This window comes from Aythya marila (assembly GCF_965140915.1).
Source record: "Aythya marila genome assembly, chromosome: 3".
Lineage (NCBI taxonomy): Eukaryota > Metazoa > Chordata > Aves > Anseriformes > Anatidae > Aythya > Aythya marila.
Genome location: NC_139044.1, coordinates 34896629 through 34913912, shown reverse-complemented (window position 1 = coordinate 34913912; position 17284 = coordinate 34896629). Strand labels below are relative to the sequence as shown.

Sequence of the window (17284 nt, the reverse complement as noted above, 5' to 3'; positions counted from 1 at the left end):
CTGGAAATTATTTATAATCATTGTTCAAAATATAATCTGAAAAAATTCTTAAAATTTTAAATACTATCGAAAGTGTGCAAAATAATACAACATCGCTTTCCTAAGTTATAAAAAAGATAAATGTTTCTCACCATGCAATTTCAAAACATTAAAATTAGTCAACACATTGTATTTTAGTCAAAACTACTCTGGGCTTTAGTGTGTGATGCATGCATAAATGGAATGAGAACAGAATACAACTTGAACTTATCAAAACATTTTTATGCAAAAGTGAAATTATGGTTTTCAGTTTATGCTCTGAATGGGGGAAGCAGGTTTTCATGACTGTACTAGGGCTGTCTTTTCCTAAAGCAAAAAATAAGTCTATAAGCAGAAGCAATTGTACTCGGAGAAACAATTGTTATGACTACTATAGAAGCATTGTCTACCCTTAGGTGCATTTTTCTCTGGAAATTAGTGATTGTATTGCAAAGAGTTCAAATTATTTCTGTATATCCACTCCAATATTTTGACCATCAGAGGGTAAATGAGTTCTGTCCTACTTAAGGGTAATATTATGGAATGCTGTTTAATTTGTTTCTGCAAATCTTGGAAACAAGACAAACAGATGAGAACAAAACCAAACCTGTGTGTTTTTGAAGCAGCATGGAGTAATTAACAAGCAAGAACTATCCACGGATAAAAACTCAAGTCTTATACTCCCTCTTGTGGTTAACCTCGAGGAATATGAAATATGTATATACTTATATTATATATATATATATATAAGTATATATATATATGTATATAAATGTATAAAGTGTTGGCTTTGTTCTTTTTGTTTGTTTGTTTGTTTGTTTTTTTCCCTGTTGATCTTTTTTCACTAATCACAGAAAAAGATGTTAATAAAAAAAAAAAAAAAGACTTAACATTTACAGAAGTTCTTATTTCCTCATTTTAAGTTCATAGAATCACAGGATTATTTAGGTTGGAAAAGACTCTTAAGATCAGCAAGTCCAACCATCATGTATCACTAACTAGTCCAACTTTAAACCATGCCCCTAAGCTTCTTGCTTATATTGTTTGTAGTGATGTCTTCTGTGAACTCATCCGCTCATGAGATTAATTGCTTTATGCAATTAAGAGTTTTTGGTGAAAGACAAAATACAACATGCTTTGGGCTCAGTAGAATCCTGAAATAATATTCCTAAAGTTCTTCAGAAATCTGAAATGCAGCATAATATAGGCTGGTGAACAAAAAGCTTTGCTGGTGGGCAAGCTGTTTTTCCTATATTTCTGCCACTTTATGTGCCAGCAGAACAATTCATGTGAATGCTGCAGAAACCCTGTCAGACACAGGAAATCAGAACACATAATTCACCTCGATGGATGCATGTCAATCATCTTCAGAGTTTGTTAGTGAACTTCATTTTTAACCCAGTCTTCACTCTGGGAGTTTTCCAAATTCAGTGATGTAACTGCTGTAGGTCCTGACTGAGGAGACCCTCATAGCTACTCAGCAAAGGCAATAAAGTTTAATTCTCACTTATCTGATTAAAAGAAAAAAAAGTCTGTTAGGATAAAGATATGAGAAAAAAAAAAAAATGTTTTTTGTTTGTTTGTTTGTTTGTTTTGTTTTTTTATGTAAAAAAGTCTGTTTAGAAAAGTGAAAAATGAGTTTCAATGATCCTTAGTGAATGTGGAGAGAGAATATAAGGGCAATGCAGCTGGTGAGGGGTCTGGAAAACAAGTCCTACGAGGAGCAGCTGAGGGAGTTGGGGTGGTTTAGCCTGGAGAAGAGGAGGCTTGGGGTGACCTTATTGCGCTCTGCAGGTACCTTAAAGGAGGTTGTAGTAAGGTGGGGGTTGGTCTGTTTTCCCATGTCCCTGGTGACAGGACGAGGGGGAATGGGCTAAAGTTGCGTGAGGGGAGGCTTAAGTTGGATATGAGGAAAAACTTCTTTATGGAAAGGGTGGTTTGGCATTGGAATGGGCTGCCTGGCGAAGTGGTTGAGTCACCATCCCTGTAGGACTTTAGAAGACGTTTAGATGTAGAGCTTAGTGATATGGTTTAGTGGATGACTAGTTAGTGTTAGGTCAGAGGTTGGACTAGGTGATCTTGGAGGTCTCTTCCAACCTGAATGATTCTGTGGTTCTGTACATAGCTCTCCTGATTCTTTTTGCCTTGTCTTTGGTGCTTCCATTTAACTTTTTTTTTTTTTTCCTGAAATGAAAGGTATAAAGAAGTATGACTAATATCATTCGTAGCCTCAGTGGTAATAAGTAAACCATTCTGTTTTTATTCCTTTGCTTTTAGTTAAAGAAAGGGATTATTTACACTTGTAGTTATTAACAAAAATGAAAAGAAATCTTGACAAATGCAAAGTTATTAGAAACATTGGCTACAGGTGTGTTGATTCTGAAATATTCCATGTCTATTTGTTCATCAAGATTATGTTATGCTTTACGTATCATTTGTACTTAATAGCTGTGGCAGTGGCAGACAAACACCTACTTGTTATTTGCTTGTGATGGTTCATTTAACACCATCTACTGGAGATCTCGCCAAAACAGTCCCAAGGTCTTCTCTAACATGTACAAGTTTTATATTTTCCTATTTTATATGGAGGCTTATAATAAATGAATAAAAAGGAGGTAACAGAATTATAAAAAAAAAAAAAAAATCAACCTTTCTTTTAGAGCTTTTTTGTTATGATCATTTGAGGGTTTCAGATGTCAATTTATAAGCGCAAGCAAAATGAAAGTGTAGAAGAAAGAAAGATCACTGTGCAACAGTTCTAGCTTTTTCTCCTTTTATTTTTTTTTTAATGTAGAAAAGTGACAATAATGGAAGACCCTGACCAGAACATTCATCTGAAAAACTTGTCTCTTCAGCAAGCAAACAATGAAGAGGAAGCTTTAAACCTGCTCTTCTTGGGAGACACCAACAGAATGATTGCAGAGGTAAGTACTGCTGTTACTTGTTGTAACAGTTACAAACATCTCCATAAAAGATACTGTTTTGGAAATCCTCAGAGATAAATGCATAAATTGTTATTTGGGGAGTGTATTTCCACAGTGAAATTAAATAAATGTTTCTCAGATTATTGCTTTCACTTTGCAAAGAGCTTTGTTTTCCCTTAGTGAATCTGTATGGTGGTCATTGATGAAATAGTTTACTGCAATTAAAATAAGTAAAACAAAAATGTTTTTCTCATAAAACACAGACTAACTTTTGAATACATGTGTTAACACACGTACAGATTTGTTGAAAAGTCTTAGGAAGCATTTTAAGTCTTTCCCACAGACATACTGGATTCCCTTTGAAACAGTTACAGTAACAGTTGGCCATCTTCTCTTTTTTCTTCTCATTGCATTAACATGTGGTGTCATGTGTAGAGAAACAAATGGCAGTGTGTAGCACATTCAAAGTAAGTATTTGCCAATACATAAAGACAAGGGTGTTTTTACACATTCTGGAGAATTCAAGTAAGTTGTTGTAGTGGGTTTACGTGGCAAGGTTTTGGTAGCAGGGGGCCATAGGGGTGGTTTCTGTGAGAAGGATCTAGAAGCTGCCCCATGTTTGGGAAGGGCCCCATTGTTTTCCAGAGCTGAGCCAATAAGCGATGTTGTTTTGCGTCTCTGTGAGAGCATATTTAAGACAGGGAAAAAAAATGCTGTGCCACACAGCAGCTGGGAGAGTGAGAGGAGTGAGGAACGGCCTTGCAGGCACCAAGGTCAGTGCAGAAGGAGGGGGAGAGGTGCTCCAGGCGCCGGAGCAGAAGTCCCCTGCAGCCTGTGGTGAGGACCATGGTGAAGCAGGATGTCCCCCTGCAGCCCATGGAGTACCACGGTGGAGCAGGGTTCCACGCTGCAGCCCATGGAGGAGACCACGGTGGAGCAGGTGGCCCTGCACCAACGGAGGCTGCCGCCTGTGGAAGACCCCTGCCGGAGCAGATTCCGGGCCGAACCTGTAGCCCGTGGAGAGGAGACCACGCAGGAGCAGGTGACCTGGCAGGAGCTGCTGCCTGTGGGGGAGCCAGGTTGGAGCCGTTTGCTCCTGAGGGATGGACCCCGTGGTACGGACCCATATCTGGAGCAGCTCTGGAAGAGCTGCTGCCTGTGGGAAGCCCACACCGGATCAGTTCATCAAAGACTGTATCCCGTGGGTGGGACCCCACAGCACAGGGGATGAGAGTGACTGAGAAGGAGCGGCAGAGAAGTGCCGTAGACTGACCATAACTCCCATTCCCCCGTTCCCCTGCGCTGCTTGTGGGGAGGAAGTGGAAGAGGGTGAATGGGGGGGAAGGTGCTTTTGGTTTCTTTCCTTTGTTTCTCACTTCTCTAGCTTGTTAGTAATAAGCAATAAATCTTACTATCTCCCTATGCCGAGTCTGTTTTGCCCGTTACAATAATTACTGTGTGATTTTCTCATCCTTATCTCAACCTTTGAGCCCTTTCCACATATTTTCTCCCCATTCCTCTTTGAGGAGGGCGAGTGAGAGAGCAGCTGTGGTGGAGCTCGGCTGCCCACTTGAGTGGAACCACAACAATTGTTTCCATAAGTAATGAATAAATCTGTAGGGCTGTTTTCTTGTCTTAATATTTGGAAATTGAATGTAAACATTAAAAGCGTATTATATAACATGGGCACTGTTAATATGCCTTTAATATAGCACAGCTAATTGTATTTTAGAAAAAATTTTTAGAAGTTTTTTCCCCATTCTCTCTGACTGAAGAGATGCATAATAAATCAATGAGGACGAAGAAATTCAAAGCAAAGGAAGGAATCAGGTAGCTCCATGTTTCTACTGACTGACGATGCATGCCTGGGCACAGGGCAAGATGCATTTCAATGCAAAATGTAAATAAGCAAGACGGGATATGTTCTTGAGATATCTGAAAACCTGTCATGATAATTGTTAATGAAAACATAAAAAGAAAGTTCATTGGATCGAGAAAGTTATTTAGGATTTCTCAGCTCAGATTAGTTGAGCTGCATATGAAAATGAATATTTGAAGAAAATTATTCTGCTGGCTGACAGGTTCATAAATCAGTGACTGTAAAGGGCAATTGCATTACATATTTGCAAGATGTGGGCTAAAGAGAAAATATATCCCCAACATTAAAAGTCAGGAACAAATAGCAGGACTAATGAAAATGATAAGTTTGTAAAGGTCAAGGTGAAGTAAAATGAGGAGAATATTCTTAGCAGGTCAAACCAAACAGCTGTTCCAGCTCCTTGCTTAAAGCATGGCCAATAACACTATATATGTAGAAGAGCAGAAGTTAGATAAAGTGAACTAATTATCATAATCTTCATTAGCTTGTATTATGCTTTTTATATCTAATAATTTCTGTTGTATAGTGTTTTTGTTTTTTTTTTTTTGCATGATTTTCACCTAGATGATGTTTTATCATTATAAAATTTTTATTGTCAAATCTCTTGTGACACAAAATTCAGTGACTTAATAAAGGAGATTTTTCTTAACAGAATTTTATTTTTGAGTCTGCATCTTCATAATTTTTATTGAGGCATGCTAATTCTTGCTAGGAAAAAAATACACATGAGAATGTGCTGAAAAATGGAACTAAACCAGGAGAGAGTTAAGCAGTTGCTTTGGGACCCCAGTAACAAAGGCTTCACTGATCTGAGGGTTAACAAAGGCTTCACTGATCTGAGGGTTAGCAAATGCTAATGCTGTTGTCACTTTTGCTGCTTTTTCAAATTCGGATTTCCTTGTAGAGGTTTTACTTGTAGTTATCTCACACATTGTTCCATTGTAATAAGAGCAGGTACATTGCAGCACAGTTCAGAGAGCTTTCTGAGTGGTGCTTTCTCTTAGGTACTGCAACATATATTGCCCATTATCACTTGGCCTTTTTGGCTTTAGGTGAGTGCAGCAGTTTATAATATCACTTAAAAGAATGAAAAAAGTGTTCTCAGAAATGAGGGATTAATGTAGAGGTCTAGAAAAGAAGGCTTATGATAGCAACCATAACTTCTCCAGAGTTCCATATTTTTAAAACTTAATTCAATTATGATAACATTTCCTGACCTCAAAAAAGACGGAGACCCTATTTAACTAAGCTTTAAAAGACTTAAGATGAATTAACCTAAATAGAAAAATAAGTAAAAGAAAAACTATGTTTGATCCACTATTTTATTTTTTTTTTTTTATGATGAGGAGTTTAGCTATGGAAAAACTGCCATGGATCACATAGGAAAACTATGGCAGAACATCAGTCTCTAAAATCACAGTCTAATACTTTATCCCTGTTATAATCCTTCTTTGAAAAGTTGCAGGACTGTTTTGAAAATAGGAATGACTATTTAATTTCCTAAATGCCTCTGCTAGTGGAGCCTAACTTTTGGGTTGAGGGCTGCATTTTGCCCTCAAGTCTGACTGTGTTAACATGAAAAAGTGATCATAATTTTGAAAGCTTTCATTACATGTCGGAATCTAAGGGAACATTTGTAACAGAAAACTTATTTCCCACACGTAACCATATAGGTAATAAAAAGGAAAAAAGAAGAATCTAGTCTAATTTGTGGAAAATTGGTTTATAGGCCAGTATGGGACCAATCCTTGGCTCCAGTGGATGTGTGCTACAGGCTGTGTAAATGAAAATGAGAGACACAAATGCATGAACACTTCATAATATAAAAATCCAAATAGGAAATTTTTGTCTCATACTTTGCCAGAGAGAAATGAGAAGAGAACAAACAAAAAACTGATTGTTGGCAGCACTTCCAATTGTATAGGCTATTTTTTTATTTGCTTGTTTGTTTTCCCATGAAAAAGTCTCTTATTACTTTTGAATGCATAAGAATCTTAGCAACTGGTTGTAAAAACAAATCAATTTATTTCTCGTATTTTGATTTTTAAGCCAACTTTACATGCAAACAAGGAATTTCAACATTTTATTTGCATATGGCACTGGTGGTAGCAACAAAATCTAAAAAACTTATGTACATTTCAGTAGTATTTGCAAATTATTTTATTTTCATATATGTACCATTAATATGCCTTCATCTCAAGTGTTCATTTCTAAATTCTTGTGACTAGAAGCACTTGTGATCACTGTCCTTTGAAGTAATATGCTGAACCTCTATGATTTAGTTATTTGATAGTACTTTTCTAATATTTCTCTTAAAATAGCAGTGTAAGGTAGAAACAGTGGCCTCTCAAGGGTGTGCATTAATTTCAAAACTATAAAATCTTTGAGAGATATTTCTGAATACTCCAATTGTGTGTACATTTAGCATTTGTTTTTCCTCTAATGAAAAATTACTTAATTTTAGTGAGGAAGGAAATATTTTACAGCATGGTTTTATAACTATAATTCTCCATTGTTTAAATGTGGAAGACAGTGCATGTTACACAGTATTTGTTCCATTATTTAAAATGTTTGAAGTACACATGGGACAAGCAGTAAGATTTTGGCAATGTTTAAATGTGTTTTTTTCAATAAAGAATAAAATTTTTAAACACTTAAAGACAGTTGAGGGGAATGACTTGTGACCTCTGAATTGGACTAAATCCCCTCCCCCCCCCCTTTTTTTTTTTTTTTTTTTTTTTTTTTTTTTTTTTTTTTTACTGTCCATTAGTTTCCTCATGAATATATTTAGAGAGCCACTGGTAGTGTTTGAATGCATTGTTTCTTGATTAAATTTGAAAAACAGATTTTGAACACATGAACATACCAGATTAAATGACACTTTTGCCAAGAAAGCATGCTATACATGTTAGAGCTATATTCTAGGATGAATTACAACTTTATGCTTTGCAAGATTGCTCATTGGTATGAGTTGTCAAGTCATTTCCACCCTTGCAAACCTGCTCTATGGTATCATCAACAGCAAAAGGCATCACCATTTCAGCACAGGTGTTTTCATTTCAGTGCATGGTAAAACAATCAGTGTGTCATACATACTGCTTTGAATAGCCCTTAAAATGCTTTGGGCTTTATATGGATAAAAGTCACTGTATAATGTAAAGTATAATAATATTCTTACTAGAGGATAATAATTACTTTAAAAGCTACCTCAGTCACCAGGGCCTAACTGGCAAACTGTACTTGTAAATATGCAAAAGGTAAGAGATGAAGTATTGGTTTTGAAATTGGGGAAGTGTGAGATTACAATTATTTTCAGCCTGATTTTTGTAGCAACAAATTTGCAATTACAACTGTGATAAGGGTACCCAGATACTCCTGAAGAGCCACTGCACTTAAACTGTATCATTAGAAAGGAAACTAAAGAAATACTGAAGTCTCAATCATCTATCAGGTACAGAGGTAGGAACCTCCTATTCTTGAATTTACAAACCCTTCCACATAGCATGGTTCTGTTGGAACTTGAAGAGTTTATATTAATTAGACAGATGTATCCACTGCTTTTCAACACAAGAATCTCTGCTCCATCAACCTTGGAGAGACTTGTGATGTCCTGTACTATAAACCAATAATGCGTAAACATCAGAATATTCTAATAATGATTTTAACAAGAAAAACAGTGTGTGTTAAATTGCTTAATTATCATTCTTATAGTACACAGCAGCTCTTTTCTTACCATCTGACCTATAAAATGACTAAAGATACCATAACTCCTTTATGCAGCTGTCCATCTGATAGTAGCTTGAGATGGGAAAAAGTCAATTTGATATTTACGTTGTTATCAGTACTTTCTCTTTTCATTTGGTCTTATTCAAAGACCTCAAAAGAAAAGAAAAAGAAAAAGAGGAAGGAGAAATGTTCCTCAAAACAAAATCTTGTGCCTTCTCACTGAGACATTCTGTCAAGAAAATTGGAGTACTCTGGATCATCATTCCTTCATTTATGCCTTGGCTAGTCACTAAATCACTCTTACAGAGAAATCATGTTCTTCTGATGTCTAAATATTTTGGTTCAAATAAGGAAAAGTTCCACTGAAATGGTATAAACAACCAAGTTGAGATAGTTTGCAATAGGGCCTGAATGACTGCATTTATCACCTGTGAAATCTTGTTGTCCCAACTGTCCTGCACTCTTTTCTCTGTTTTCTCAGAGTACATTTGGCAGCCATAATCAACACATTTTTCTTCCAAATAGTAGCAGCTTCTGTTGTTTTCAGTGGTTGTTTTCAAGCTTCTATTTAAGAAATTTCCTCATCCTTAGGGTTTCAGTTATTAAGAACTTTATTTAGGCCAGTAGCTTCCTGTTTCTTACTTTTCTTCTTAGTGATAACAACATTTGCAATACCAGCTGCAACGTACAAAAGATTTGGAAAGTACATAAATTATAGTATTAGGAGGAACTCCTGCAGTGTTTATTTGGATTTAAGGTAGATAACAATTCGATTAAGATGGATTACTTGTGTTTTAGCAACTTCTGGACATTTCATGAGGTTTTATTCCTCGACAGAAACATCCAAATTTGATGCTTCTTGCAATATGACTGTACAACAGGTTTTCATTTAATTAGAAACCACCTTCTTGCAATTGCTGTAGGAATAGATGTAACGGTTTCAGTTACAAAGCTTCTATACACTTTATTTAATCTCAGCAGACACAGGTATGCCTGTGTAAAAAAAGGAGAATAGGCTGCATGTCCGTGAAATTTCTCTTGTATGTATTTTCAAACATCAGACCAAACATTGTTGTTTTACCACAATGTGATTTTGAAAAATACGTTATTGAATTCCTCTTTTACTGTGCCAGAAATGGGCAGCAACAGATGACCTGGCATTAATTCCTTTGTATTTTTCACATGATATCACAAAGAATCTGCAGTCTGCTTATGTGGTTTATGATGTCACAGAATTCCTGGAAAAAATTATTTCTTTGTAAGTAACTGCAGCTCATCTGTTATTCTATATATAGCCTCCACAATAGCAACCATCTGCTGAAAGCCAGACCACTCCCTTCTTTTTTTTCCTTCATCACATCAAATTAGCTTGAAGATGATTTCATATACATATGTTTAGAATACTGCTAACAAAGCCAAAATGAACTCCAAAAGCCACCAAGGGAACCTTTTACTAGACTATGAGACACTGTCCAGAAGATGTATTTATTTATTCTGTTGTTTTCAGACTTTCTGAACAGCTGAATGGTGATAGTCAGAAGTTGCATATATGACTGCAAAAAAAAAAAAAAGGCTTTTTTTTGGACTGAAGATGTTGACAAGTTGCAGCTTCTGTTGCCTTTTGCTTTGTCTACTTGTATGATGAAAGCAGCAAGGCATGGGGGATTATGACTGCATTTATTATTTTGTAATCACATCCTATTTAACAGTTTACATTTGAATTGCTGTATGTTTCCTTCAAGAGTTCTGATAGAGCTTCCTATATATGAAAACTGCAAAGTGGAGATAAAATCATATTGTAGAAAGGTGTATTGTTTAAAGCATGGTTCCACTCTGAAGAAGGATTTTAATAAATGGTGTTTTAGGATTCTAGCCAAGGACTTCCAAATCAACTCCATTCATTTTAAGTGGCAAAAGAAGTAGTAGAGAGAAAAGCAATGGAATTTCCAATGGCCAGTAGAATCTGCGTGGAACATGGAAAATCAAGTTGTGTTTTTCCATAGACAATAAATTACTAATATGTCAAATATTGCCCTGAGCTAACGCTTGGTATACTCTGAAACCTTTGGTGTCCTGAAATTATTTTCTTTAATGCTTTTTTAACTTTATTAGCCTTTGCCCAGTTTAATCAGGTATTACTAAAAGCACAATTTGAAATACATGAGATTTTACTGCATAGTGAAACTTAAAAGAATGCTTATTCTGAAGTATGCTAATTTCTCCTGCTTCTTGCATAGATTTAGCAGCTTTTACTTAACTCTTGTGCTTCCGTAGGCAGACTTGTACTGATATTTGGTCTGGCATAGACTTGTCTGCACTACAGCGTGACCACTGCCATGACTTTAGCAAAGAATGTCCTTAAATATTAATTCTGCTGTGGATTCTGAGCTGGAAAAAATAAGTATCCAATCCTGCTTTGCAGAACTGCAAGTAGTAAAATCATAGCTCTCCTAGTAAAATAAGTAAAACTGGCTCAGATTATTCATGGCATCAGAAATGCTGAATAAAGTACATTGAAAGAGCTTATAATCTTTTCTTAATGTAATTGCATTTTAGCTATGTTTGGGAGAATTTTCTTGCTCTTCAAAGCTTGAAGGGCCTATACCTTTCCCTGAACCTGTTTGTTTTTGTTCCCATGCCACTGCCGCTTTGTTTGCTAAGCCTTGCCCCAGAAGGCAGCATATCATGTAACAGCACTCTGATGCTCTGTACAGCATTGTGAAATGATCCTTAGAAACCTGGAAGTTAAGTAGAGCCAGTGGTTTGCCTATATTATTCCAAAATTCCTCATCTGTATAAACTAAATGACCCAAACTCTTCTCCTTCTCCTTCTGAGTTTGGCCTTGCTAGGAAAAGCAGCCCAAAATAAAATAGTGCTAAGGCTGTAATTTTATTGCATATTTTTCACCAGCACTACAAGCTTAAGGTATTCCTGCGCACCACTTCTTGTTCACACTGTCTGCGCTGCCATTTTCAATTACTCTAACAGAACTGCTTCACACAGCTGTACTGTGATTGCATAAGGAAACCGATCCAGGTTAAATATCTATGGTTTGTAGTCTTTTTAAGCTGGATCAGTTCCCAAAAACAGTGCAGTTGTGTTGGCACCATTGAGGAGCAGCAAGCTGCACCAAGGGTGGAGACAATTGCTAGGAAATTGAACAGAAGACAATTCATTGAAGAGGTATAGCAGTTCAAATTATTCCTCTTAACTTGCAGTCTTTCTGTTGAGAGCCATACCTATTGGATAAAAAAAACGACGCCTTCAATACCTGCAGGCTATTTCAACATGTAGAATGTTTCATACCAAAGCAGACTATGGGGGGAAAAAAAGTAATATGTTGTAATATCTATTCAGAATCCCAAGGGATACCAAAATGAATAATTACTCCAGCATACTAGAGCAATAACATACAGACGAGATTGAACTGTGCAATTTAACCAGGACTTTTTAGACTTTCTTTCTCAAAGGCTATAATAAGTACAGATTTAGTTACTAACTCAGCATTTATTTGTTAATTTATTTCACTATTTAATTTTTCTGCAAGTCAAGTATTTATACTCAGATAACAATGTTGTCATACTTGTAATAGTTTATAAATGAAAATACTATTTGTATAACAAACCTTTAATCTCAATGCACATTCTAAAGCTTTAGCCATTTATGAGGATAATAAGGGATTCATTTTGTTTTACTACTAAAGGAAAGAGTTTTTAGATGCTTAAAAGATTTTTATATGTTATTTTATAAAAAAGAAAGATGCACGTGTAATGCTATCTGATCATTTGAAGTCTAAAACAAAATATCTGAGCGTTGGTTAAATTTTTTGTTTGGAATTTCAAACATATTGAGAAATCCACTAAATACATACAAAAGGAAGTAGTAAGTGTCTAAAAATTGACCAATAGTTTCCACGTGTGTAGTTAAAGAAGTATGGCAGTAGCTATTCCAAATATACATATATATATATATATGTATATATATATATATATATATAAAAGCCAAACCTTTGGTGAAAATTCTGTCATGACACAGAAAATTCTAAGTTTGCCAAGTTAATTTTTTTATAAAAGTAATAAAAATGTGAATCAAAAGCATTACAGAAAATTCTATTCTTAGCTAGTCCAGTAGATAGCTAGGAAAAATAAAATCAAATAAAAAGATGAGCAAGTTCTGGTGATTAGAATAAAACCATAAACTATATTCTGTGCAGAGTTTTATTTGAGATCATCATGTCAAGAAACTGAAGCACTACAGGTACATATCTGTATATTAAATAAGTTATTCCCCTGTGTTTTTGTAATTTTCTGCAAATACTAATACTTCTATATTTTGCCAGTAGGATTTAATAAACCATCAAATCAGGTAGTTAAAATGAAGCTTCATTATACTTTTGTTGTTACGCTTCACATTACAAGTATATATGTCTTGATCAACCTATTCACAACATACGTTTATAATTAGTGTTAGGATATGGTACGTAATACGAAGGACTCCACAAACAAGCATATGAAGAAATAGGCGTCAAGCTAAGCTGTAAAGAATAATATGCCAATATACACCAAAGACAGTGTACTCCGTGTTTCTAGTTAGATTGGCCATAGTACTTCATAATTATTAATGTTCTTTCCAGTAGTAATGTCTATGAAAAAGTGTTATTGTTTGAAATATTTGTTATTCATTTCCATGAATTTTGGATAAGCTAGAAATATGCAAACTAGATAAAGAACTGGTTATGCAATTTACCAGAATCACTTCTAGGACTTCTGTTGTTAAAGAAACTCATATACCTGCTCCAAACTCTGGTGAGAAATAATAATGTACTTAATACTATAGTACTTTTTTATACTAGCAGATTTATAGCCTTTTTTTTTTTTTTTTTTTTAATTAGTGTCTTATGCTCTTATGGAGAAGATAGTGAGGGGAAAAACAGTGATGAGAACAAATCAAAAAAGGTTTATGAAGGTTTAGTGAAGTTTTACAGTCTTTAAAATTTTATAAAAAAGGCTTAAGCTCAACAGTTTTCTGTGTTCCCTCAAGATATGTTCATTATACACTTTAGATTTCAAAGCAATTTTGACTTTCAAATTGGTTTGACTTAAAAAAAAAAATAAAAATAAAAATAAAAATAAAAATAAAAATAAAAATAAAAATAAAAATAAAAGGGAAGAGGGGAGGGAAGAGAGATGCATAATGAAATCAGGAAGATTGGTGACCTTTTGGAAATCAGGAATTAGTAAGTTCCCCTCTGATCTATATGCTCTTTTCTAGGAGTATTCATCAGTATGGTGATGCCAGCTGCTTTGATGATGTTCCCACTGTTAGAGTATCTTGAAAGAACCATGATTGATTGCTTGCTTGCAGTACAATTTGTCTGGATTAATATTATCCAAGCATTTGGCTAGAAAACTTCTTTGTGTTCTTCTTTCATATTTATTACAGGTGAAACAGCTCACAGATTGGATAGGTGATTTCAATTTCCTGATTTTCAAGCTATGAAAAGCTAGATTTATATATTAAATGAACATTAAGTACTCTTAATTTCTTTTAATTGTAGACACCAATGAATCAAGCCTCAACTCGATCTCACTGCATTTTCACTATTCACATCTCCAGCAAGGAACCTGGATCTGCAACCATCCGACGTTCCAAGTTACACTTAGTAGACCTTGCTGGATCAGAGCGTGTTGCAAAGACTGGAGTTGGAGGTCATTTATTGACAGAAGCCAAATATATCAACTTATCACTACATTATTTGGAACAGGTAAAATTCAAATATTATGAAAAATTTTCCCTTTACTCCATTCCTTATTAGCAATATGCAATGTTTTTGTAATCTTGATTCCCATGTTCAGTTAATCTTAATACTATGTGTTTATTGCACATTTTAAAATATGTTTGAATTGATATCTCCTCATTTGAAATAAAATAATATTAATTCAGATAAATCAGGTTACATTAGATATACAGGGTACTGTTTCAAAAATAGGTTTCTTGTTTGATTTGGAATTCTAAAGATATTAACAAGATTGCAACTGTATTTCTGTTAAAAATTTTATATGTGATTTTCACCTGGTCTCCTCAGTGAGAATCAGAATGTATCGAGAACCATTGTACTAAAGTGACTGTTTTTTATTTGGTTCAAGTGAGCACTGTAATATCATGAAGTTTTAGTCTTTTCTCTCATCTGTTGTTTTATTCCACAGCCAATGAGAATCTTTGATCTCTTTAAGACAGAAGTTATCTTTTTTAATATATTGATGGGGTAATTGTCATGATAGTTTTTATACCAATAGGATTCACAGGTGCAACTGTAATAAAAATAATAAATCTTCATAAATCTTTGTCATTCAGCTACTGATACTGAAAAAGATTTAGCTTGTTGATTTAAGGTACGCTGAAATCCCTATCCTCCTTTCAGTGTATATGATGGTTAGCAATTGTTGAATGTACATATGCAGAAAAGTTCTAAGAGTTCCTTTCTTTACAGCCGTTTGGAGCTTCTAAGAGGAAAGAAAAATATACCAACTGGTATTCTTGTATTGTATTACAAAAAAAAAAAAATATTGGGAAAGCTGAAAAGTCTCACTTGTGTGCTATATTTATTTGCAGTCAAATTTCAGTATATTTTTTTTGTTCGGACTTACAGGGAAGTAAAGAAAAATAGTTCGGCTAATTTTACTAAGGAAGTGGAAAGATACCATCTCTGTGTGTCTACTAGTCACACAATTAAAAAATGAACTCATGAACTTTTTGCCATTTTTTTCAACTTTGCTTTTTATGTTTCCTCTTTGGGGAAGGCAAATTTTGAAAAAGCAGGCTCATCCTGAGTATTGTCACTCAATTTTTGTTAAATAGAAACAAAGGAAGAATTAAGAGTGTGTTGGGAAGTTGAATGGAAACTTTGAAGAAGTAGAATTCCAGTAGAAAGCTTTAGCTAACAGTTTTGATGGTGTGTGTTTTTTTAATATTATTTTATTATTATTTTTTTCCCTCCACTGATCTCATATAATCATTATTCCTTCAAAACTAGAAGAATGCAATATTACATCTTAGAAGCCTAGTAATTTCAGTGAATTGTGATAAGCATGATGGTGAAGGCTGTTTACATTCATTACTTTCTTCTAGTATCTCTCTTTTTTTTTTTTTTTTTTTTTTTTTTTTTTATTCCACCAGGTTTATACGTTGTCCATATTCCATAGCACTCCTTCCTTTCAGGTGTTTCTTTTTTGGCTTAGCATTTGTAGCATTGTTAAAAGACATTTATGTTTGCTTATAAAAACTTTCTGCCCATTATATTTAGTTCTGCCTGATCTTCTGTAACCTTTTGCATTCTAATGCTATAAAACTCCAAGCAAGGGTAAGAAACACATAGTAATCAATGAAATATATTTTGTGTATACTCTGCTATTAAGATAGAGTCACTGATTTTTTTTTTTTAAGTGTGGATTTCAGACCTCCCACCTGTTAGATGAATTACTTTCTTTCTAAATTTGAATAGGTAGTATTGTTTTCATAGTCTAGCAAACACTATTTCTGTTGACAGACATTTGTTGTTTTTGGAGCTCTGCTAGAGAATACTGTACATTTTTGAAACATTTCTTTAAATTCTTTCATATACCACAATATGAAGGTACATGCTGATCTGTGAAGCTGTCACTACTTAGTGGGATAAAAATAAAATTAAAAAATGCTTAACTGAAGTTCATAGTTGTTCTTTTCAATTTATACTCCAGTACACGTGTTATTTAGTAAAATTTACAGTTGAGGAAGTACTTTAAAAAAGGAGATTTTGTGTGTGTCTATGTGTGAAAATTTCTTCAAAATTATAGTTAGAAAATATAATCAACCATTCCACTTCCTGGGAAGAATTTATTTTTTTTTTTGCGTGTGTTGTATTTTTCATTTAACAAGAAGAAATTTGTTCAATTTAATGTACTCTGGAATCAGAGGTTTTTCACCTGTCAAAAGAGAAATTTTAAGGCACAGCAGGTGGCAGCCAGTCATTTACTATTACACTGGATTTATTTTCATATCTTCCATTTGTTAAAATATCACCTTAAAGTAAAATGGCTGTATGTCAGTTATCATAAGCAACAAGGGTAAATGATTCAAAAATGAAATTTGAAATCATACAAATTGTGTTTAGGATCTTTATTTATTTATTTATTTATTTACTGTATGATTTTTATGTATTTAAAATGCAACATTCCAATGAGCATCTGTGAGGTTGAGTTTAATAACCTTCACAGTGCATTTTGAGATATTCATGTTTGAAGTACTACAGAAGAGAAAAATATTTACATTTTGTCGTGCAACTTTTAACTCCTCTTGTAGTATAAAAACAAACGGAGATAAGCAAGTTGAGTTCTGTTTGGAATTGCATATCATTAATAAAAAATGTTTACTAATCCTGAATAAAAGATGACTGAAGACAGTAAAAACAATATTTTTGTTCAGTAAAAATCAGGTTATTCAATCCTGACCTTGCAGTGACTAATACTAAACAAGTCAAAATAAGCTTATTTACATTATCAGCTGTTTAGTTATGATCTACTGGTGTTTTAGTGTTGAGTTATTCCATTTCTAAACACTTTGCATAACGGTTATATAAAAATGATTTGAGTCAAGATGAGAATGGGAACGCAGTTCTGTATTACCACACTTAGTCTTATCTTAAGGTGTTAAAATAACTTCAAATAAATCAATCGCATTTTTTTAACTAGGTGGCCTGTA

At 34.3% G+C, this 17284-nt stretch overlaps 1 protein-coding gene across 1 annotated transcript in view; it reads left to right on the top strand.

Moving 5' to 3' along the window:
- Positions 1–17284, top strand: part of KIF6 (kinesin family member 6) — a gene marked incomplete at both ends in the record, with an annotated part of 170796 nt that overhangs the window by 31228 nt on the left and 122284 nt on the right. Inside the window, 2 exons of the mRNA XM_082758077.1 lie at positions 2813–2942; positions 14106–14312. Coding sequence (XP_082614203.1) covers positions 2813–2942; positions 14106–14312 — 337 coding nt within the window. The remainder of the gene's footprint in view (positions 1–2812; positions 2943–14105; positions 14313–17284) is intronic.